The sequence below is a fragment of the Apteryx mantelli genome, chromosome 2, assembly GCF_036417845.1.
Source record: "Apteryx mantelli isolate bAptMan1 chromosome 2, bAptMan1.hap1, whole genome shotgun sequence".
Lineage (NCBI taxonomy): Eukaryota > Metazoa > Chordata > Aves > Apterygiformes > Apterygidae > Apteryx > Apteryx mantelli.
The window spans coordinates 159,019,202-159,042,583 of NC_089979.1; the positions used below are offsets into that span (position 1 = coordinate 159,019,202).

The 23,382-nt window shown below is 35.4% G+C and overlaps 1 protein-coding gene across 4 annotated transcripts in view; it reads right to left on the minus strand.

Annotated features, from left to right (window-relative positions):
• Positions 1 to 6,273: 6,273 nt before the first annotated feature.
• Positions 6,274 to 23,382, minus strand: part of DYNC2I1 (dynein 2 intermediate chain 1) — a 32,631-nt gene continuing 15,522 nt past the window's right edge. For 3 of the 4 annotated variants that reach the window (XM_067291925.1, XM_013952586.2, XM_067291927.1), the window contains exons 10-24: positions 22,075 to 22,177; positions 19,000 to 19,129; positions 18,358 to 18,469; positions 17,889 to 17,983; positions 17,436 to 17,565; positions 16,360 to 16,532; positions 15,648 to 15,810; positions 12,658 to 12,768; positions 11,737 to 11,798; positions 10,651 to 10,702; positions 9,270 to 9,330; positions 8,919 to 9,015; positions 8,540 to 8,671; positions 7,619 to 7,842; positions 6,274 to 6,735 (exon numbers count right to left, since the gene is read on the minus strand). In XM_067291925.1, coding sequence (XP_067148026.1) covers positions 6,564 to 6,735; positions 7,619 to 7,842; positions 8,540 to 8,671; positions 8,919 to 9,015; positions 9,270 to 9,330; positions 10,651 to 10,702; positions 11,737 to 11,798; positions 12,658 to 12,768; positions 15,648 to 15,810; positions 16,360 to 16,532; positions 17,436 to 17,565; positions 17,889 to 17,983; positions 18,358 to 18,469; positions 19,000 to 19,129; positions 22,075 to 22,177 — 1,817 coding nt within the window. In that variant the 3' untranslated portion in view covers positions 6,274 to 6,563. The remainder of the gene's footprint in view (positions 6,736 to 7,618; positions 7,843 to 8,539; positions 8,672 to 8,918; positions 9,016 to 9,269; positions 9,331 to 10,650; positions 10,703 to 11,736; positions 11,799 to 12,657; positions 12,769 to 15,647; positions 15,811 to 16,359; positions 16,533 to 17,435; positions 17,566 to 17,888; positions 17,984 to 18,357; positions 18,470 to 18,999; positions 19,130 to 22,074; positions 22,178 to 23,382) is intronic. The other variant, XM_067291928.1, reaches the window with a different exon arrangement.

Sequence of the window (23,382 nt, forward strand, 5' to 3'; positions counted from 1 at the left end):
GAGAGCCAGTGTTCCTTACAACACAGGAAATTCTGAGAGATGGAAATTGTGACATGCCACTAGAGGGGCAGCCAGGATTCTTTCGGGTTCTGGGGTTAGTTGTACTGAACTTGAGAGATCATCATTTGTCAAGTACAAGAATTTATTAGAGCTAAGTGGTTCTAAACATATGATGGACACTGGACAACACTAAACAATTAACACCAGACAATCTATAAGTATAACAAAGCTAAAACAGAACAGAAATAGAATACACATATCAGAGCTCTATGGTTAAGCCACGGATGCACGGTACAATGACTGCTCTTGCCCTTTTTGCGTCCTTATGGGCCACCCCTCCAGTATAGCTTTCCCTGGATTATTCTCACCACGCTCAAGCTGTGCCAAGATGATTCAGTCTCTCCCTGGCAATTGGCATCAGGGGCATCCCCGCTGACGGATGGGTTGTCGGGTTCGCAGGCCAGCTGATGGTGAGTCTGAGTCCACACCAGAGGTATGTGGCTTACTTGCTTTTATCCTTCACGGGCTTAGTTCATTATTCAATCAAGCAGTGCCAGACCACGGTTACACAACAGAACCAGTGGCCTCAGCCGACAACAATATGGTCAACAATATGGTCAACAGGGCGGTCAACAGATAACAGTATGCATGGTCAACAGATAACCCAGTGCAAAGTTCCACAGGACCTAGATGCTTACGGTGTGAGTTTGCGGTGTCACTTCTCCTTTGCTGACGAGGTTTGCTCAGCACTCCAGGGGTCATTGGAAGGCTACAGCAACCCCACAGTGTGGTGACTCTGGCCGTGGTGCACCCAGGGTTCCTAAACTCTTGGGGAGCACCCCAGAGCAAACCCCTCTTCCATGGGCTGCACCATCCTGAGTCCCACGCTGGCCTGCATGGTGCCTCTCAGAAATTGAATGCATCTTTTAGACTACTAGACTTCCTCATACCTCACACTTGTGTAAGTATCACGATAACACAGGTATGTGATAGTTTTCATTATTTATGAGAACTCACCATTGCATCCAAGAACAGCAAAAGGATCTGCAGGATCCAGAGGGGGCGCCTTGACAACGAGGCAGAATGGCCACTTCTAATCTCGGTTAGCAGTTAGAAATTATCTTCTACATACCAACATTCTTTTCAGTTTGTGAAATTCAGTTAATTCTGAGCATTTTAGCAGATTTATAAATTATTTCCCTCAACACTTATTCAGAGAATTTTTTCCACCTAAAACCACCTTAAATTATTGAAAATAATTGAGTGTTTTTACCTCTCTCAAGTGTTACAGTTGCTGGCATCAAAGAGATATTAGTGATGACTATCCAAAGAGAAGACAAAATAGTTTCTGAAAGGAAATGAGATTAAAAAGTGTGTGTCTGGGGGGAAGGGAGATGGTCAATGCCTATGCATACATGTCTATGAATACATGAAAAATAAAGAATTGCAGGTAGAAATTTACTTTCACAACCTTTATAGGAGGCACATAAGATACACATGGAAAGCTTTCCATCAATTTCAGTTGGCTTCAGTTCAGTCCATGAGGTACTAAAAAATTATTTCATTATGGATTGGTTGTATATTGTCAGACATAACAGAGGATGTTTGCATTTCTACTGCCAATGCAGCGCCTGCTGTGGAGGCAAAAATCTTCAATTTTCAGTGCCAGCTATTAAAATAAATAGTCCAAGATCTCAGGTGATTGGATCAACGGACATCTTTTCATTGCTAGAAAAGTGTGCTTTTTACAACTGGCTGCAGAACATACAAAAGAGCGGCTGAATGAATCACAGTGTTGCTAGGAAAAGCCTGTGGAAAATACTGGAAGGAGGCACCCTCTCCTAGCCATAGTCAAATAGCTATTTGCATAATTGCATTTGCTCGCGTCTTAAAAATAAGTTCATGCTGGACACGACTGATTTAAATAAAAACATTTGACTATTTTTACCATTAACATTATATAAATACTTGTCCCTTCAGACTAAGCTTTTGCAAAAGATAATCAAAAGTATAATTTCCATAATTTATGAGATTGCCTTTTCCTTGGCTTGGTTTGCTGTCACTCTGATTACCACCTGTAAAATCCTCTGGGATGCCACCATTATTGTTCAACATGAACTTTGCTTTTAACAACTCGAAGGATGGCAAATGCTATGAACTATAGCATAACGAACAATAGCGCAGCTCCTGAGGCATCAGACACTGACAACCTACTAAGCATTTCCTTTCCCTTTATAGGGAACATTTTTGGTAACTGGAAGGCTTGGGTGACACTGTAAAGATGTTTTCAGAACCTCTCTACGGCAGCAAACAGATACCTTCTTTATTCAACTTCAGAACAGCCTGAATAACATACGCCTTCCTGGTCTGGGCACCCGTATCTCTTCTCCATCTTTAATGCCAACGATTACTCTATTAAACGTGAGAAGGAGAGATGAGCAGGAAAACTCTATAGTCATGCTATACGATATGAGTAAAAAAACAGCCCAAAACATAAGCCACATTTAAATAGTTCCAGTGGGATATTTCACACAGCAATAAAAAAACCCAAAAGATAAATAATTGCACATACTACTCAGTTTTCACAGAGTAGCCCCTAAATCACCAGTTACCGTGTGTAACATTGACACTCCAGCCCTCCTATATCTGTTTGAGTAACGCATGAAGCGGCCTACACCAGGAATTAGGGTCAGAGATTTTCTTTTATCTATATACTTACTGAAACCTTTAAGTACTACTTGTACAAGAGAAGTTGGCTGATTTTTTTTAACTTGAGCTGTAAATGGAGTTGCCTTCTTCCTTAATGTGACCTAGCAGGTTCAAAACACAAGGACAAATAAGCATTTGTTTATAAATACAATTTTGGTAAGTCTGATTAGAAATGAAGGTAGCAATAAAAACGGGGCTCATTAGCTATTTTACTATCCCAGTATCTTCATAACTTTTCCCGGTATGCATGCCACTGCACATGCCACTGACCACCAAATTCTGGTTATTTCCCCACTAAGCGAAAATTACAGATAGGCCTGTTCCAAAGCCAAAAGCCTTTTTCTCAGTCTATCATACAATTCAATGAAACTTTAGTATTCCTTTGCTTTACTCCAGCCAGTTTCTACACCCAGAACAAACCTAAATGGACTGTCATACTCCCTCAGGAAAAAAAAACAACAAAAAAGAAAGTATGCCTCTAAAAAGAATAACTAAACATTTTTATGATTTAATTAAAACATATTCCGACAGCTAAAATTATACTAACAGAATATTCCCTAATTGCCATAGAGGCTGCATGCTGCTGGAATTTTCAACAGATCTTAATCCAATGACAGCTATAATTAATAAAGGCAGAATTGCATTGGGCAGGATGGTCACCTTCAGTACAATTAAAAGGAAATATCCGGTACAAAAAAAAGCCATATTATTTCTGTTCTCACTGCAAGGCTGACAGATTAATAAAAAGGATTTCTAAACAGTTGTAAGAAATCAGAAATTTAAGAATTCTGTTCCTCGGTTAACTTATTATTCAGCTACTGAAAACTTTTCATTTTCCCATTTGTGAGATGACAAAATTTAATGGAAACAATATTAATATTTATGTTCTAAATAGAAAAGGCTTTCAAAGCATGTTCATAAAGAGGAAAATAAAAGCAGTTTATCCAAAACTTTCTGGCATTTTTGCATAATTAAAATCTTTCAGCCTTGCTGCCAGGATTTGCTGGCTTAAGAGCAAAAGGTCATATTTTCTAAGTTATTAATATGGGTAGAAAGTGATTCAACTTATATATGATTTCAGTGGTATGTTTCTATTATATGGGTCAGTTAATTTTAACCACAGTTGACACTGCGATACATGTAAGAACACATATTTTTCAATTGCTCAAAGACGAAAAAAAATATATATATATGATTAGCGCTATTTTAAATGTTTCACAAGAGCAGTTTTTACTTTCTATGTGAAGATCTTTAAGTAAACATGTGTGTGTATACACATATCAGCTGCCAGTAAAAATGAAAACATTTTGGAACTAAAAGAGTAAATAGATTTTTTTCTTTCATATAAAGTCTTCCATTATTAATCATATTGTTGCTTTCTTCTGAAGCATCGGAGTAAAATCCAATACCTTATGTTAATAACATTAACTTGACATTCATTAGAATAAGCTAATGGAAGATTAAATAGTCTTTGGTTTGAAACAATTTGTTAAGTCCTTATGCATGGAACACATTCCCTTGTAATAGAGCATACCACTACTTCCACTTTCTGATCATATATATATATACACTCAAAAAATGGTTACGTCAATATGCCCAATTGCTAAGATTACACAAAGTATCACTGAAAGGGTTTATATTTACACAGTGAGAGAGTATGTAAAAAAAACAGGAACAACCATGCATCTTTCTTCACACTCTCATAACAGCAATTGTCTCCAGAGGATACATTTATACTATTATGTGAGCTTGAAGTCCAGGGAAGAAAACTGCTTCTTCAGGCAAGGAACACAGGCACAGTACAGGAACTGACTCACACTCAACTCTCTCCCTCCTGGCAGTACAAACATAACTGGCTTAAAATATTTGGCTCTTTGAATTCAAGCATACCTATTAATAGCAGTTCAGAAGTAGTGATAGCTAATTCTGTATGAAGGTAGCCACTATATACTTCCTTTTTGCATATCAGAAAAAAACCCACTGCACACAGCACAAGCCCCATACAAATGTTTGTTTGCATTTTGCATGTTCAGAAGATTCCATGGTAGAAAAATTCAGGACGGTAAGTCCTGAAAACAGTGAAACAGTAAGTCAGAGCTTTCTTTCAGAAGACTAAGAGTAATTTCAGGGCTTAATTCTGACCTTAGATTGGCAGGTGAGGAGTGTTCTCTGTGTGTGTTTGTGTGTACACATATGTTTGGTTTTCGCTTTTTTACTAGGAGTCTCAGGCACCATGCTCTCCTACCTTACTGCAAGAAACACCTGCCACTTGTTATATGGATTATTAAAGCTATTTAAGTTAATTTAGCTTAATTTAACTTTCAGAGTCAGAGATCTTCACACCTACTGCAGATGTAAGGAAGATAGACTTGTCCTGAAACTACAAACACTATAGCTTTCACAGTACCACAGTTAATGTTATATGCTTCAATATGAATATTTGACAATTTGACAAGCAAAGCAATCACTGCTCAGACTCACATGCATGAGAAATATATTATATTATTATTATTATATAAACCCAGTAATGAAGATGAGGAGAGTGATTTTTAGTTTATTATGGAGGTGAGAAAAATGTATGGCTGACCAGGGAACAAGGACAGTGAAAATGTTCTCTAAAATATACATCACTAAAATAAACGTCACTCCAATACTTTACCAGGCTGGCTGGACTGCAGCTGCTGCTTTTGAGAAAAGGCAAATGTGTAATTGACTACAACAAATTTGCCCTCAAAATAGTGTATGCTGTTTATGTAAGGCACTCATTTTTTACTGCTGTGACTTGGCACCATCATGTGGCCACTTTGAGTTTGCTCAATTAAAGTAACAACTTACATCCTTAGAAAACACTTTGCAATAAATTAATTAGAACTTACAAATTATTTCAATCTACTTAATAAGGAGACCGTACACATCTTAAATATATATCCACTGAATTCTGAACACAGTGTCTTCCAATTGTCCTTATTTTGTGAGTCCATGCTCTATTTAATCATGGTTTTCTTCATTATCTTTAAATCAGAAATTGTTAGGCTGGAAAAATTAAAGACATTTTCTGTGCTTGGACTTGTCCCAAAACCTTACCAATACTATACAGAAATTAGAATAATAAAGACAACTATCCTCTTCTTCACTACAAGAATAGTGGAAATGATTTACAGCAATAAATAGGTCAGTATTTTGTTTTTACATCAGAAAACCTTAACACTACAAACATCCAAAGGATTTAGATTTTCAGTAAATGTTACTTGCATGTTGTTTACATTTTTTGATCCAAATAGTGTATGTCTCAGGAGAACTCAAGCTATTTAGGTATTCCTTTTGCAAGGTTTCAGGGTCAAAAATCAGAGGTAATGTACCACGCAATGTAAATTTGTACTCTGGTATGTCTACATAATGATTTAGGCAGATATAAGAAAGTTTCACCCAAGGATTAGTGTGTAAAAGGCCCAAAGATAAAAGTCTCAATACACTCAGGTTGCTATTACAGAGGCACAAGTTTATGCTGACCAGACAAAGGACCTGCTGTGATTTCCTTCGAAGTGGAATAATGAGAAACAACACTGAAATTTATAGGAATATATTTTCAGTATTTTTTCTTAAATATACACATCTAGAATCCTTTCAGTAATGAAGCACAGTTCATCTTCTTTTCGAGCACAATATTGCTAAATTTGGTTCTGTCATTTTAATCATCAAAAATATATCTTTTCAGCTGAAATACTGTACTGATACTCTTTAAAATATATGCAAATTATATACAAATTCAAAATTATATTACCAATCTTTTAATTACAGTCAAAATCACCTAAATATTTTGCAATAATCTGTACACTCAGACATGTGTCCTGTTTCTAGAAGGACTGCAATAGAAGCAGATGTAGTTTTTCAGATTCCCCAGGCTGAGGCAATGCCCACTTCTTCTTTACATATTGAATGTCTATCAGTCCAGATTCTTTGGCCAGTGCAATTCCTAACAGACCGTCTGTTTTTTCTGGTTCTCCCACTATAGCCATAGTTACAACACTGAAATCAAAAGAGGGTTAGTTTTTCAATCAAGAGAAAATGAATGGAAATTGTTTTTTTCAAATGTGTATTTAGCAGATCACTTATATTTAACTAAAAAATTAAGCTTTTTTCTGCTTATTTTCATACTGTCATATTCGTCCCTATTTCAAGTCCTAGCATGTTAGTTAGCTTTTCAGGAGATCACCAGTCGCAACTACTTAATGCAAGTACACTTGAACAGAAAATTCTTCCACTGTTTCACTGATTCCATAATCAATTTCTAATCATTACTTTAAAATTATTTCAAGCTTGTAAAGATGAACCTGTACTGTGAGACTACCCTGACACTACTCTTGGTGAATACAAGCTAATCAAAACCATCCTCGTTTTCTTTGTGACAATAAACACAATATATTGCTTTATATTGGTAAACGTATTATAAATAGGCATTTTGAAATATTCTCCAAATCTTCATTTCTTGACTGCTTTAAATATTGATCCTGGCTCAACAAAGCTACCTTTGAACTTAAGCAGTTCAGTGACTTTAGTGGGAACAAAGCTTTTCTCCACATACAAACAGCAACTGCTCCATGTTCAGTCATCTGTCCCACTAATAACACTACATCTGATTTTAACTTATACTAGCATTATTTTTCCTTTTTCAGACTGTATAAAATAATATGTAAAAAGTGTAAAAAAAATTTCACTTGCTATAAGGTCTCTTTCCACAGCAAAAGCAGTTTAAAAGAAAACAAAAAAAACCCCCAAAAACACATGCTTAGAAAAGCAATTCTAATGAAAGTTTGAAGTTAAGCAAGCCCCCACGAACTCTAATAAAAAGACAGATAATAATATCAATATTTATTGAAGAAAAAAAAAAGAATAAGTGTAATGTACTTACTTATCTGATGGAATAGCCTGCTTTGCCACAGGCAACAAATCATTTTCCAGAAGGTCCCAAATATAAATATTAGATGATGCATCCAGGACAAAAAACACAGCAGGTCTTGTTAAAGCCCACTGCAGGGCAATAACTGGCTGGCCATTTGTGCTGTCGTTCCACTGCATGAGGGGAGACTCTGAGGTCATCTGGTGCAATCTAATACTTCCATCAGAACAGCCAACCTATAGCACAGTCAAAAATAAAAAAAAATAAAATGGGAAAGAAACAAACTAAGCAGGACAAAAAGTACAATTCTATTCTTGAAAACATCAGGCAGGTAAATAAAATGAATCACATGACTCAAGTGGCAAATGTCTATCATATTTCACTCTATCCGGTTCTAATCTGAAATGTGCTTGGCCAGATTCGAACACGCCTGACCACCGGCAGGATGGGTCCCCTGGCAGCCAGGCATAGCCCAAGAGGCCGTCAGCGGGCTACTGCGAAGCAATGACGTGAAGAGGAAGCAGGGCACGGAGGGCCCCCAGCTACTCCACAGATCATTCTTTCACAGCAATGGAAACATCTTGCCTCCAAAATGACTATGTTATTAAGGCATACATGACAGGAGTGAGAAGCAGATGAGGTTACATTTACAGCAAAAAACCTGCTAGCTGTGCTGAATTTCAGTAAAAGCAAAGAATAAGTTTTAAAGCTAATGGCTAAAGTGAGGTTGCCATTTATTTCTGTGAGCCAGATGCTCCTTCTTTCAAAGCAAAGTTCAAACACCAGGACAGAGTATTTGTCACCCTTCATGACAGATCTGAATTAGTAAAATAAAGCACCTATCACATCCAGTTAAATATGGCAAACTGGAAATCTTTTCTCACTAAGTAATTAAAAAAACAAAACTCTCATTAAATTAAAATGCTTTCATACCAGAAATAGTGGCTTTCCAAAAGGGGAGAAATCAATTGCATTGATACTTATTGATCTTAGTCCACTCTGCTGGGGTCTAAATAGCTTTGGAGGAACTTTTAAATCGTGTCTTGTACCATGGCCAACCAGGCCCTATGGATAATATAAGGAAAATAACAAAAGAAACCATTTTGCATTATTAGTATTTCAATAAGAAGTTAAACAATTCACAGAGCTGCTGCCTTGAAAGATCCTTAATAGCAAGCAAATGTGACTAAATTTTAATAATAGCCTCAAGTTATAAATTTTATATACACTGTACTGATAAAATTTCAAGTAAATGTGGCAGCCTTCAAAACCAAAAAAATAACAGTGAAATGAATTTTTTAATATTACTCACAATGTTTGTTCCAACAATGAAATGATTAGGATTAGAAGAGAGAAACTTCATTGTCAGTGTTTGTGGCATTCTCAGGCACATATCCTTTGGGAAAAGGCTGGGGAAAATATAAAGGTAAAAGATGATATAAACATAGAGGAACTTGCCTCCTAAAGCCATGCAAGTACATTATAGAAGCTCTTGTTGTTCTAAAATATCTATGAACATCTCTGGGAAAAGTGTGCATTAAAAAAATAAAAACTAATGAACATACTGTTAAATATATTTCACATAACAGTAATTTAACAAGGTATAGGAAAAATTAGCTTTGTGAGATACACATGTAAAATCTAAAAGCCACAGTTTTCTTACCTGCTATTCAATTCTATAGTAGAACTATGTACTAACTTCACTTTCCCTCCAGGAATTAAACCTAAAATTACATAAAATAATTTTAAACAAAAAAGACTTAACTGCAGCTGATTTAAGCACTTTTTACTAAAAAAATACTATCATAAAATTAAAACCTAAGCTAAGAAAAAAGGAAACTTCATAATTAAATTGTTTCTTATAGATATAGTTTATGATATGTAAAAATCTTGCATCATTTAGAACAGTTTACTTCAGAATTCAAATCTGAAGACTTGTGATCTTTAACAGACATCTAAGAAAGAGCACAGAGACAGGGAAACGTTTTCTGTTTAAAAGCAAAGCTTATAAAATACAAACTCAATAATTTTTTTTTTTTTATAATATGCATATAGCATCATGCAATATTATTCTACAAAACCCAACTTGATCAATGGTGAAAATGCACATTGATGTCAGTTGGATCCTCAGCAGTAAGTTATAGTAATGAGAAACTGTAATAATGCTTCCATAAAGTTGCTTCACATTACTTGTTAGTAAATAATAGCACAAATAATTCAAATTCTTAAAACCCAAGAATTTTCTGAAGAGGAAAAGATGAATGCTGGCAACAGTACAGTCATGTTCAACACACCATTTTGAAATGTACCTCTCCACAGAAATAAATACCCAATTGTAGCAACTTAATGTAGCCACACAATGCATAAGAGCTTATCAATGACAAAACTGATCAAAACTTTTAGTATACAATACAAAGCACCACTTTATTGTTTTTATATGTATTTTAAAAGGTGTCGGCATTTTAATCACTGCCTTTTCCAGGTAACTAAGTATGTCAGTCCAAATCTGTTCAAAGAACAAAAAATAGACTTTTCTTTATTCAGATAACTCAAAATGAATGGACTTTGCTCTTTAGGTTTTTGTGGGATAATTCGCCTCAGACCAAATTAAGTACTTTCCCAAAAAGAGAACTGTCATGATAATTATCAAAATGGAGATGTAGGCAACAATAAAAGCATTATAAAACCTCTGCTTAAAGAAAAAACAGGAGGACTCAGAAGGACATAAAAACTCATAATCCTTGAAAAAGAGCTATCAGAGGGACACAGAAAACTGCTTTAACATTCTAAGAAATATGGCTGTCTGTAGTGGCAAATGCCAATATGAGATTAGCAGATGAGATTCAGATAGTAGTGAAGACTAGACTCACGATGCCTAACCTATAACCCAAAATATCAGACATATGTCCTATTCAGAATTAATCTTTAGCTCAATAATTTTGCCTTCATCTGAACTACTTGTTGTCATCAGTGACCCTTCTTTCCGAGTAACTTCACAATCACAAAACCCATGCACTTAATTCTCTCCAATGCACATTACTTACCTAAATCAGTCTGTGAACCAGCTAAATCAACTTTTTGTAATTCAACAACTACCTGAAAAGTCAATATTCAACATTAATAAACAATAAATATTCACCAGCCTGTAATTTTTTTTTAACTAGTTGTAAGAATGTATGAAATAACTCTAAAGAAATGTTTAGATAACTAAGTCTAACATTACAGTGATTACAGGCAGATTCTCCATCCCTCTCAATCCCATGCAATGCTAAAATAGCTTCAAATGTCTGCTGGATATCCCCTCCTGCAAGTGTTATAAGGCAGAAAAGGGGAAATCACTTCCTATACTTAATCACTAATTGGCACCTATGTAAGAAAAAAAAAATCCTGTGCTTTTCACTACCCTTTCAAGAAGTGGAAGGGGCAAATCATTAGACCTGAATCTGTTGCTACTGAAGTTACTTAGAGCTTTAAGGAACTTTACTATCCATGTAGAAGGGAAACATTTTGTCCACTGAGTCATTCAGTTCCTCAAACAAGATCAGCTCAAATGCAAATGTTGCAAATGCAAAGGTTTGCCCCAGAGATACCTGGGACAAAGCTATATGAGAGAGAGACTGAAAACATCAGGTACAAAGAAGACACTTCAGTGAGAGCAAAAAGAGCAATAGACCTGAGACTTATCCACCTATCGTATTTTAGGAAGGGTAATTTTGTCCATAGATTTCCACGTTTTGCCTCTTGAACATTTATTTGATATAAATTATGAATGTGACTTCCCACATACATTCACTACAGTCTCTGATACCACTGTGATTCAAATAAAATAAAGTAGGTGGGTGGAAGAGGATCAAAGTTCATTATCCAATTACTAGAAATGTGTGAACATATTCCTATGAAGCAGAACTGCTGATCACGTCTTCATGAATTCACGTACTTGTTTAATAGCTTAACATCCTGGCATTAGGGAGGCACGTCAAAGATTTTGACGAGAATTCCAGTAGTGTTGCTGTACTTTTCAGGGAGGCAATTCTCATAAAAAACCCCAAATGTGTGTTGCTATATTTGAAGAAGTATATTATTATTACAACATGTGATACTCTCTCCTTTTTCATACATATATTACTCACCCACATATTGAGGATTCCATTTTCATCCATTGACGCTATCTGGAATGGACAGCCTGACATTTCTATGGGAAGAAAAGTAACAATTTATATTTATATGCTACCTTCATCTTAAAAGATACCCTTTTAAACCTTTAAACCTTTCCCAGACTAATACATTCTCTGAAAGTTTTGTGTTCCCCTCAGCGGCATAAAAAGGGAAAGTGCCTAATTCTGCCCATGAAGAAAAAGGCATGAAACTAGTATGTTCTGCTTATCCTACCAAAGAGGCAAATGATCTCTTTCTGCATCTTTTAAAATATTTGGATTCTGCATGTATTTGGGAACAGAACATAAAGTGCAACGAGATTAAAACTTGTAAAACCTGCACTCTGCAGCACATTTCTTTGGACTACTATGGCTTTTAAAGTGAAAATCTGTAATGGGATTAATACAGCACGCTGCCTGAGAATTTTGAGGCAGGAGGATTAAAGTTTCTTTGCAAAGGTTGGTCATAAGAAAATTTAAGCAAAGCACATGGGAAGAACTGCCAAGTACAGTCGCATATTTTTCATGCTATCAGATATAAACAGCTTGCTCCACTGATTTAGATAGGGTTTTGGGGGATATTATAGACACACTAAGACCACCTCCAAAAGGAGTTTTTGGGTGATAACTTGTTTTAGCATGGATGAACAAAACATGATATTAAAAACAGAGATTATAACAAGCATGAACCCACATTTGTGGTAAAACCACACTGAAGGAACATTACATAAAAATGAAACCAGAAAAATCAACATGGATGTTGCATGCAATCGATACAACAGAGAACTTAAAAGGCAGAATGCAGTTATGAATTGAATCTGGCTAGGATATATTTCTTCACTAAATACCTAAAGAAAGCATCAGATTTATTGATCCTTTAAAGAGCAGTTTACATACCCTCCTGATAAGAGAGTCTTGAGAGTTCATAATTCTCAGTGTAGAGAGACGTTAAGACAGGTTCCACTGCTAGTATAGAAGAGGTGTGGTTTACCAAGTTTAGAATACCATCTGTAATTAACAATAATTAAAGGTAAGCACCATATTATTTTCAACAAAAACAACAACAAAACTCTAATCAATTTTTGGCTTATAGGAGTATGATGATTACAAAGAAAGAATGACAAATAATGAACTTCATAAAGAGTTACTTTGCAAAAGTCTCAAATACAATAAGTGTGAAACGTTTCCTAAATGAACAAAAAACCTGCTAGGTAAATCAGTGGTTCACCATTTGTTTTTACTTTTCATTTTTCAAATTGCTGCTGCATCATTCATGTGATGGAATGAGACATTTCATTAAAATCTCCCGTTTCAGGGTTTCCATAAAGAGAACTATGTTAATTTCAAGCTCCATAAGCAACAATAAATAAATGTTTGCTAAATAGGGAAGACAAAATCGAAAGAATATGATACTTCCAAAGCATGATTTAGTAGAAAGTAACTACCCTTAAACAAAGAGCTCACCACAAGAAAATCTGTATTTATCCTTTAATAAGATTTTAGAATAAATGTGTATTTACAGCAATTTCAATATGTCAGATCCTCTTAATTTCTAGACTTGCTCTGTACATTGAACTTAGCCTCATTTAAGACTAAAGCCATAAGGCTACCTAAGAATGCACCATGAAAATCTGTTTGCTTATGTAAGCAATTAGATGAAACCATATACGTGCATTTGACTGTCGGCATACTATGCATTTGACTACTGGCACACTGTCAACATAAGACCAAAAGTCTTAAATCTACTAAAAAGGAAAAAAAATTATATCAACAACCAACTAAAATATATTTTATGCCTACTTCAATATATACTTTACACCTAATATATATTTCATGCCTACTGCAATTAGATATGTTTATGAACAAGAGATGGGTGTGTGTGTGCGTGTGTGCGTGTGTATGTGTGTATTTTTTTAAGAATAATATCTCAGTATACATCAAGTTGTAGCTCTTGCACAAAAGAAGGAAAAATAAAGGAGGACTCATTTTGCAGTAATAAAGTTACAAATGAACAATTGCTATGGGTTATTTTTCACTCTAGGGTGCAACACAGTGCCAGTCAAAATTGCACCAATTTACACCTGAGATTGAGATAAATCAAGGGTCAAACTGATGGAATATGCACCTCATTCCTGATCTCTTAACGTACAACTATATACCTTTAAAACTACTCTAAGATTAATGACTCACTCATCTAGATAAATTTGCATGGCCAAACCTTGGTAATAGACAAAAAGACCCATCGACTTCCATCAGATTCATAAAATTGTAAGGCTCTGATGCACCAATTCAACTGCAGAATCAAATAATTTGGATTGGATGTTCTAGTATGTCATTTATACGCCCTAGATGAACTTCTGTAACTTCTGAATTTGTCGCCTACAGATTACAAGGAAGTTTATAAAAGTCTGCATTATTTTGTTCATATACTAACGGATCAGAAGTATAGAAAAAAGGAAGAAACACAATATCAAGAAAACATAAAAAGATGAAAGTAGGTCACCCAAAAGCACTTTTGAAAAGTAAACTTTCTTCTGGCTCCCAATATGTATGCAACACTAACTTAAGCCATCTCTAAACTAGGGAATACTATGGAATGACTACCATGTTATTTTTGTTGCTCTATTCCTCTACCATTAGTAACCTGGAAAGAACATGTTGGGACTCCCAAGTGGTCCGAACGCTAGAGGTCTTGCTCATGTGGCAAGCTAGATGAAAGCATATGTCCAGATCTTGCTTCCAACAGCCAACTGAGGCATTTCTAGAGATACTGAACCAGACAGCTCTTAGGCCCTGAAGCTCAGACAGAGCTTCAGAGTTCCTTCAACAAAAGACTAAAAGTAAACCTATGAAAGTCAGAATTCAGCTTACTGTGTTATCCAGACCACCTCTGACACTTGGCCTTCATATTCAACCTTAATTGTTAGACTGATGTACTATTATTAGCTTATATGCTACTTGCTTGCAATTATGTGATCCCCAGAACTATTCGTATACCCTGTGCTGACAACATCATAAAAAGACACTTGTAGATGTAATAAAAATATGAGAAATTCCTAAGATTTTTACATTGCTATAATAATTGATAGATTAATGAGCAATAAATGAGCATGATTCTGACTCAAATTTTAGAGTATCTGGATAGAATCCAGAAGTGATAAAATTACATAGGCTGGATTTTCAGAAATGTGTAAGGATGACATTCAACATGAAGATTAAGACGCAAATTGGCACCTCTATATGAGCTAGTTTTCTAAGATCTTTACAGTGAACTAAATCTAATCAATACATTCAATTCAGCTAATCATTTACAGATACATTAAGTTGAGCTGAATAGCTCCCTAGATCCCATAGAGCTGCACTCCACTGATTCTAACAGAGCTTATATCTGTATGCACTTACATATGTATCTCACATGCATATAGTTACACAGAGAAACCTAGATTTAGGTGGCGTAATTTGCAAACTGAATGCAGCCTCTGAATGACTTTTGAAAAACTATGAGTTTTATGGTCTTAAATTACTTCAATTTTTTAAAATCCCTCCATCTTAATAACTGGGCTTAGATGTAGATTAAACAGAAATGCAAATTATATTCAGGCAGATAACACGATGTAAATTGATTACACTAATGACTGCAGATGAGGTTGTGGCTGAATAGTCCATTTTAGTATTAAAATGCTCCTTAGAGTCTGCATCTGATCCACCTCTATTCTCATTGCCTGGTGTATATTTTACACTGGCTTACACTCCTTTACAGTCATTACTGATAGGTAACTTCTACTACACTAAATATAATCTCTGATGTGGCTAAACTAGACTGTTGAATTTGCAGTGGTCAGTCTTATTGTCTGTGAAACAACAAATTAAAATGCGCAGGTACTAACCAGTGGAAAATGTTGGAACTCTAAATACCCAGTCGGTTCCACTGAACGTCATATGAGGGTGCATTCTTGAGTCTTCCCGAAGATCCCACACCAACAATGAACCATCTGTTGTACCGGCGAACACTAACGGTGTTTTACTGGGACTAATGCAACAACTTAGCACCTGTTAAGCCAGGAAAAATTTACACCATTAAAATTAAGAAATAGACCGATAATAATAACTTTTGATAAAAATTTGATAACTTGAAACATGCTCGCTCTTCCTAATCATACAAATCCAGAAAAGCTGGATTACAGAATTTGGCTACAGAAGGACAACTTATGCAAAATGGAAGTAGGATAGAAAACTTCCAGTATGCCCTCTCTTTCCAAAAGAATTGTTAACTATATCTACTGCTGCAAAGCTGAAAGGGGCGATTCAACTGTATGGTAAGAGCTGTAGGTAGAAATGGGTCCTGACAACCTTTTATCCAGCTTTTTTATTTCTGTTTGCTCTCCAGTCATGAAATGAAGTCAAAGGGGGGGGGGGGGAAAGCATGACCATCACAAAGCTCTACTATTAAAACAAAATATGGATGAGGGTAGGGTTTTGCTCACTCGGGCAAATGTGTTTTTTAAAATATACTACCACTTGCAGCAAGACAGGAAAACAAAATATACATAATAAAGTCATTTATTCAATAGGCAACTACACAATGTTATTAAACCATACCTCTGAGTCACATATTAAAATTTTCTGAGGATTGGAAGGCTGCCAGATATTCCAGACACATATGATGCTCTTTCTGTTCAGTAAAGTAACACCTGCCTTCTCAGGTAATCCATGAGCAGAAAGTAGCATCTGCCTCTGAACTTGAGACACATACAGGCAGGATATTTTTCGGTCTAAATCACACACACAAAAAAAGAAAGAAAAAAAGGAAAGCTCACTGTAGTTGAAAAAGAATAATAAGCTGCTATAGCAACAATCAAAGAAGCTAAGATGTAATTATGAAGAAAATATCCATTAACAGTGGGTTGATTTTGATGCTATACCAGAAAAGAGGAGGGACTGGACAAGGAGTCCAAAAAACTGAAAGGAAATAGGAAGTAAAAAGGAACAGAGTCAGGAAGTTAACAGAAATCTGGGCATAAGGAAGCCAATCAAAGAGTCTGATCTGATGTAAGTATATACACTGAAAATGAAGCTAAGTCTCAAACAGGAAACAGAGAGCACAGGCCAGGCTATAGAATCAACATATGCATTTTTCTGCTTCATCATGTGTTTTTATGCTAAAAAATGCACGTTTATCATGTTGTGATAGGTCTTCTCACTCCTAATCACGGGTGTTTTAATTTTCATTTTCTTTTCATTTGAACTTTTACTGTTTTTATGGGGAAGATATAGCTGCAGTTCAAATGTATCAGGCTATATTCTCCCAGTTCAGTAAGCTTGCTTTATTTGTAACTTGGGACCTACTGCCAGCAAAAAGAGCCTAAATGAAATGATATTCCTTGGGACGGGCCTTCAACAACAGATCAAAAAAATACACGCAGGACATCCCTATGTCATGCTGATCACTGGCTATATTTTTGGCTCCACGGCAACTATGCTCTGATGTTCCCTGTGTGAAACCAATCTGCACAGAATTACAGCAAGATTAGAGGCACAAAAAGAAGTGAGCTTTACATTATCTTTATATCCTGATATGCGCTGTTTGCAATTCAGTCAATAAAGAGCCTGGCACTTTGCATAAGGAAGAAGAGTTCACACTGTATGCTAAAAGGTGTATAATAAAGTTCCCTTACCATGGAGGAATGGCTGGTTAGTATTTAACTGGAAACAGCTATCACTAATAGACAGACTGGTTTGTCGAGATCTTAGTTTCCACCTGGGCTGTGTTGCAACTCGATCCTCCTCTAGCAAAACAGCGATCACCTTTCAAACACAATTATATTTACAGAAATAAAAGGGTCATCTTATCTTTCAGTTTTGCTATTTGTAGCTTGCAAAAGCACGTGGATAAATTTAAAAAAAATTTATCAACTCTTGCTAATTTTATATCTTTGCAAGTAGGGCTTAATACAGCTGTAAAATTTGCACAGCTCTGGTTCCATTCCTTTGCAGAGAGATGAATCTCACCAATAATGAGTATTATTTAAGTAATTTATTTAAATTAGTCAGAACAAGTACTGTAAGTGATCTACCACACTGTATACTTATGCACACAACTCCCCAAGGATATTAAGTACTAAGTGTACCTGGCAAGCAGACCGGAGAAAATTTGCTAATCTTTGTGTATCAATTTTAGGTGTTAGAGCACTATTCACTGACATCTCCTGGCTGTTTATAGGACCTACGAGAAACCAAAAACAAAACCAAACTTGAAGCTTCAAAAAGGAATCAGTTAAAGCAGCTGCAAGAACAATGTAATGTTTAAGTACCATGAGGATGACAAATCAACTTTTCTTCAGCAGCAACAATGTTACTGAAAAACAAGATCTATTGAGGAATCTTATCTTCCGCCAAGAGAAACAGCAATCCAGGAGGTCAGAACTTTTTCCTTCCCCACCCATCAGCAGATGGGATCAGATCAGGGGATTCAGAGTGTCTGCAGCAGGTTGCTATTGGCACAACTTGCCCCATTTCAAATCCTGACAATAGGAGGGTTCAAAAGAGAAAGCCTATGTGCATACATCCAGACATGACTATGATTAAAATGTTCTTCACCTCCAGATACAAGGGCACTTTCTCCTGGATGCTGTGTCCATTTCTCCAATGTCTCAACTTCCTCAGTCTGAATGTCTCTCTCAATATTATCCTCATTATACTGAACATAAGCCTGAAGTAGAAAGATAACATATGGGTAACACAGCTAAGAATGACAGAACATAATTGAATAGAACTTAAATATCCATTTCTTGATTGATGAGCTCAACCTCTTCTGTTTGTGAATTCACGCCCAAGGAAACGGACACTGACAGTACAGCCATTTTGTGCATGCAGAGTCAGCTAGATTTTGTCCAGGAGTGCTAGACATACTGCAAAAATACAGAAAGTCTTACATTGTGCACAAATGCTAAGCCCAGCATTCCTGGGACAGTGAGCCACAAACGTACAGAAAGTCCATTATAAAATGGGGAAGAAACACAAGAGACAGCTGTTTTTTAACTGGGAAAGGAGGAATATGCCCTGTCTGACCAAAAAGATGTTATATTATTGCTTTATGGTTATTAAGGATGAGAGATGAAACATATTCATTAGTTTACCATCCTATTAGCTTTAGTAACTTCCTTTTGTACAGAAAATTATTTTCCAAAACAAGAATCAGCACTTCCAAGATATAAATATTACTAAAAATCAGTTACCCACCTGTTTAGTGTTCATTTTACCAAAATTCCTGATATACATGTCGTACTCATTTACAGGAGGCAAATCCAGTAATGTAAAACTAACTGAGAAGTCCAGATCAATTAGTTGGAGAAGTTCTGAACTCCGTTTTCTTTAAGAAGTATTACAAAAGAGAAATACAAAAATAGTTAAGACTAAGTATATGGTATTCTAAAAGAAAAATAACCTGATATTGCACAGTACTACAGATTTAACAATATGTTGACTCATGTGAACTGAAACTGTAACAAAGTTAATTCATAGATAAATATATATCAGTAGAAATATACGTAACACTGCTGAGTTCTCATTTAATGCGATAGAGATAATGACCATATTTGAAACTGGAGAAATTATATGGTTTATTATTACAGTCAAGCCCAAATTTTCAGAAGCCTGGGAACATCTTGCCGAGCTACTCAAAAGCTGTTCTGTGAGATACTAGATGAACATTAAATTCTTTCTGCAATTAGGATAATGGTTAATACTCCCAAAGCCATTTTATTATGTAAGTTACATCAACTATGGGTGCACATGCTTTACAACGATGAACCATATAAGCTTGTTTTTGTTAGACTTACTCAAATCTGTTTTGAATGACCTCCTAAGTTACCTCCAATGGTAATAAGCTGCCTTTAACTCGTACCTCTTTACATACAACAGGACAACAAATCAAAATAACAGTAATCCTAAAATATATTTTAAGTATATACATGAAATGAATTTATTGTTGATTCATGACCTAGGGACATGAACACTGACATCTTCCCCAAAAGGTAGGCCTCCAAAAACCATCAGTCACTGGACTAATGGACTCAAGCTAAACTGTATGAAAATGAGTATTCAGGATAGATGTATACTATGTATTTTTCCACCCATATTTTTCTTTTGTTTAGAAAAAGATTATCACATCACACACTTCGTGAGATACCTGAATCTTTTTGTTCTATGAACTGCCAAATCTTTCTGTTTTCCTAAATTCAGTTTCTGGAATGACAAAAATTAACTTACCTGCCTTACTTATTTTATAGCTTCCATGATCACACTTACCTCATTCCTCTTAATTCTTGACAACCTCATCTCTTAATATTTTCATCTTTTCTCACAAATAAAACTACATTTAGTTTATTAATTAGAGATTAAGTCTATCTTCATATGTTGCATCTTCCTCTGACAACATGCTAAAAACATTTACGTCATATTACTTGTTATCATCAACTAGAGTGAGATTCCTACTGCCCCACTTGTATGGAAGTGTGGATAACTGCAGAACAGTCAGTCTTGTCACATTTTACACGATGATCTGCCTAGTTTAATGTCATAACACTGTTAAGATATTATTTTATTTTAAGAGTTAATTGCTTAAATTAGATACAGATGTCTCTTTACATGTTAATTCCACTTTGTTGCTATAGTACAGATTTCTGGACAATGGGAAAATTTTTGTCTTCTTTTCCCTTTTTCTCTCTCTTCCACTTTCATTTTTTTTTAAATGTACACTTATTATAAATACAACCTACATATGGTTATGGGTCTGTAGTAATTCCATACCCAAATGGTCTTCCAGATGCATATTTTAGTTACAATTCCTCTCAGTAAGATAGTCTTTGGAAAGGGAACAGACTAGAGCAACATGAGCTGGCATTGCACCTCCAACATTTTAGGTTGTGTTTTTCTTCATGTATGAGGGCAATTTTCACATCTCCTTTTTGTTACTTAAAGACATCTATGATATTTTCTTATCCACATTTTTTATTTCTGTTTCTACTTCCTACTACGCCAACTCTTCACAGCCCTTGGGGACAAGGGGTGCTGAGATCTAATTCAAACTCATGAAAGTTGCTTCCTAGCTACAAATCTTACTGAGACATTCAGACAAATTCTTAAATTAGACCAATTAGCCTCACTGAAAATTCCAAAGTGTCACTATTCATTTACAGAATGCTTTCAGTTTATCTACTGGTAGCAATGTATTATTGTAACTTTAAATTCCCCCAAACTCTTCCTTTTTCTATGAAAATGCTAGTTATCTTGACAGGCTATACATATAGTATATAAACAAAGTTATATGCATAGCTCATTTTCTATACAGGTTATATACATTTGCATGAAAGGCATTTGAATTAGATCTGACGGGTGGATTCATTTGACTGACTTTAGTTTTCTAAAGTTATTTATCTAAACTACTTTTCCAGACTCCCTCTATAATCAGTAGAGAGTGGCAAGCATTTTAGAAGCCAGTTCTTCAGAGAGATGCCTTCCTGAAGTTCCTCATTTCTCTCCACTGTCTAGAGATATGAACTCACATAAAATTTAGGTATATAAATTTAGGCAAGATGAATTACACCGCCTAGTCAATAAAAGCTCTCTTTTGTGAAGACTAGCCTCTAATGTACATTCAAAGCAACGTAATCTCGTATTATCAGTAAAACTTACTATTCTTGCTTTGTGTGTCCAATTGATGTAACAGAAAATTGGAGATATATATTGGGCTTCACATAAATTATCTGAATCTGCAGCTCCTGGTAAGTTCCACTAGAAACAGGCATCGACTTGATTCTTTAACATGAAGCTCTCTTAGATGTCTCAAATCTAGATCAGTTTTAGATCAGTAATAACATGTTTTTTACACCAACTGGTGCTATTCCCAAAATGGAATATGCTATTTTGGCAACAGTATGTACCATACAGAGTCTTGATTGTTTCAAGAAATTACAGTTGTGCAGAGCTCTGAGAGTAGCTAAAAGGCTTGCTCTGCATTACTAGAAGTCGATATTTAATTAATGATTGAAGAATGATATAGATACATGACCATATGGGCAACTCATTCTGTAATAAACTGATACACATAAACTGATATACAGATATATTTTTATTATAAAACTCATATAGCAAAGCCTGTAAGTTATATTTACTTAAGAACTAATTACTGTTAGGTTACAAAATATTTGACTTTAAAAGCTGCAAGTTTATAAGCTTCACATATTTCAAATTTTAGGAAAAGGTATCTTACATGGTGAGTTGCCATTTTGTATAGATAATTTAAAAGACACTTACTTTTGCTTACTAGCCATGCTTTGGCTACTTTGTCTTTGGTTTGCCATCTCAAAATCCATGAATATTCCACAAAAAGAGCTTCTGGCAGGAGGATATTGCCTTTCTGTGGTATTATAAAATGTTGTGTTATAATTCACACTTTATACCACATTAAAATGTAAAGCAGCAAGTATAAAAAGCAACAGATTCATTCCACAGAGCTACTAAACGTTACTAGTTTGCATATTACATAACTTCTAGCACAGTACCAATACAATAAGGTTCTTAACTTTACTAATAGGCCAGGCCTTTTCTCTTATTATGCTCCTGTATTAGTCAATTAAAGATGAGTGACCACTGCAATTTTTAGTTTAGAAGACTTTGACCCAGCTTCTTCCTTCTTAAAACTATCAGCCCTTTTTTCTGCCATTAGCAGGTCCCAGTATACAGCAAATTGCTGCATGAGCAATTTTAAATCAGATCAAATTCACCCAGACTAACAGATGGTGGTGCATGCTACACCTCTACACAGGAATTGGTTACTACAGCTAATGGAGAACCTTATCAACAGAAGAGAAGCTAATACCCTTGGATGAATAAGCAAAACATTGAAAAATGTTGTTTTAAAAGCAATAGTTAGTGGACTGACTACAATACCTGATGTCATCTTGATTTTACACTCTGTCCTGACTAGGCTGTAACCAATTGATTTTTATAGCTAACTCCCAGTTAGAACTGACAATGTTCAACTTCCTCAGAGAAAGATTACCTTCTTTAGATAATACTTGTAAAGTGCTTTTGAACTTCTAAAAATTATTACCAGAATGGTCAATAACCATTTTGACCAAAATGAAAAACAACTTTGTCAAAAGAGACGGTTGTGTAATTTACAATAAAGCAATAAATGCTATAATTCAGAATTTAAAAATCTGCTTTTATATTAGAATTCTATATCGTTCATTAGATCGATATTGTTTATTGGATTGGTATTGATTCTATCTCTTAGAAAAATAAAACAACAAGAAATGCATAAATCTTCTGCAAGAAGAAATCTGTATTACAATATATTGATTCTTACACTAAAGCACTTAAACTTTTCCTTCCTTACTTGGGAGACATACTTACATAATAATGCTTTTCAAAAACCAAATAAAGCCTATTCAGTACAGTAGAACAACATGAAAACTGAAAGTCAAGTTAAATTGCAAAGACCCTGCAATAACAACTCAATTGGAAATTCTACAGATGCTGTAAAGATTCGCAGAAACTCTATGCCATTCTTCCACGACTGTGTTAGTTCTGCTGTACTTTGTACAGTGTACTGTGGAG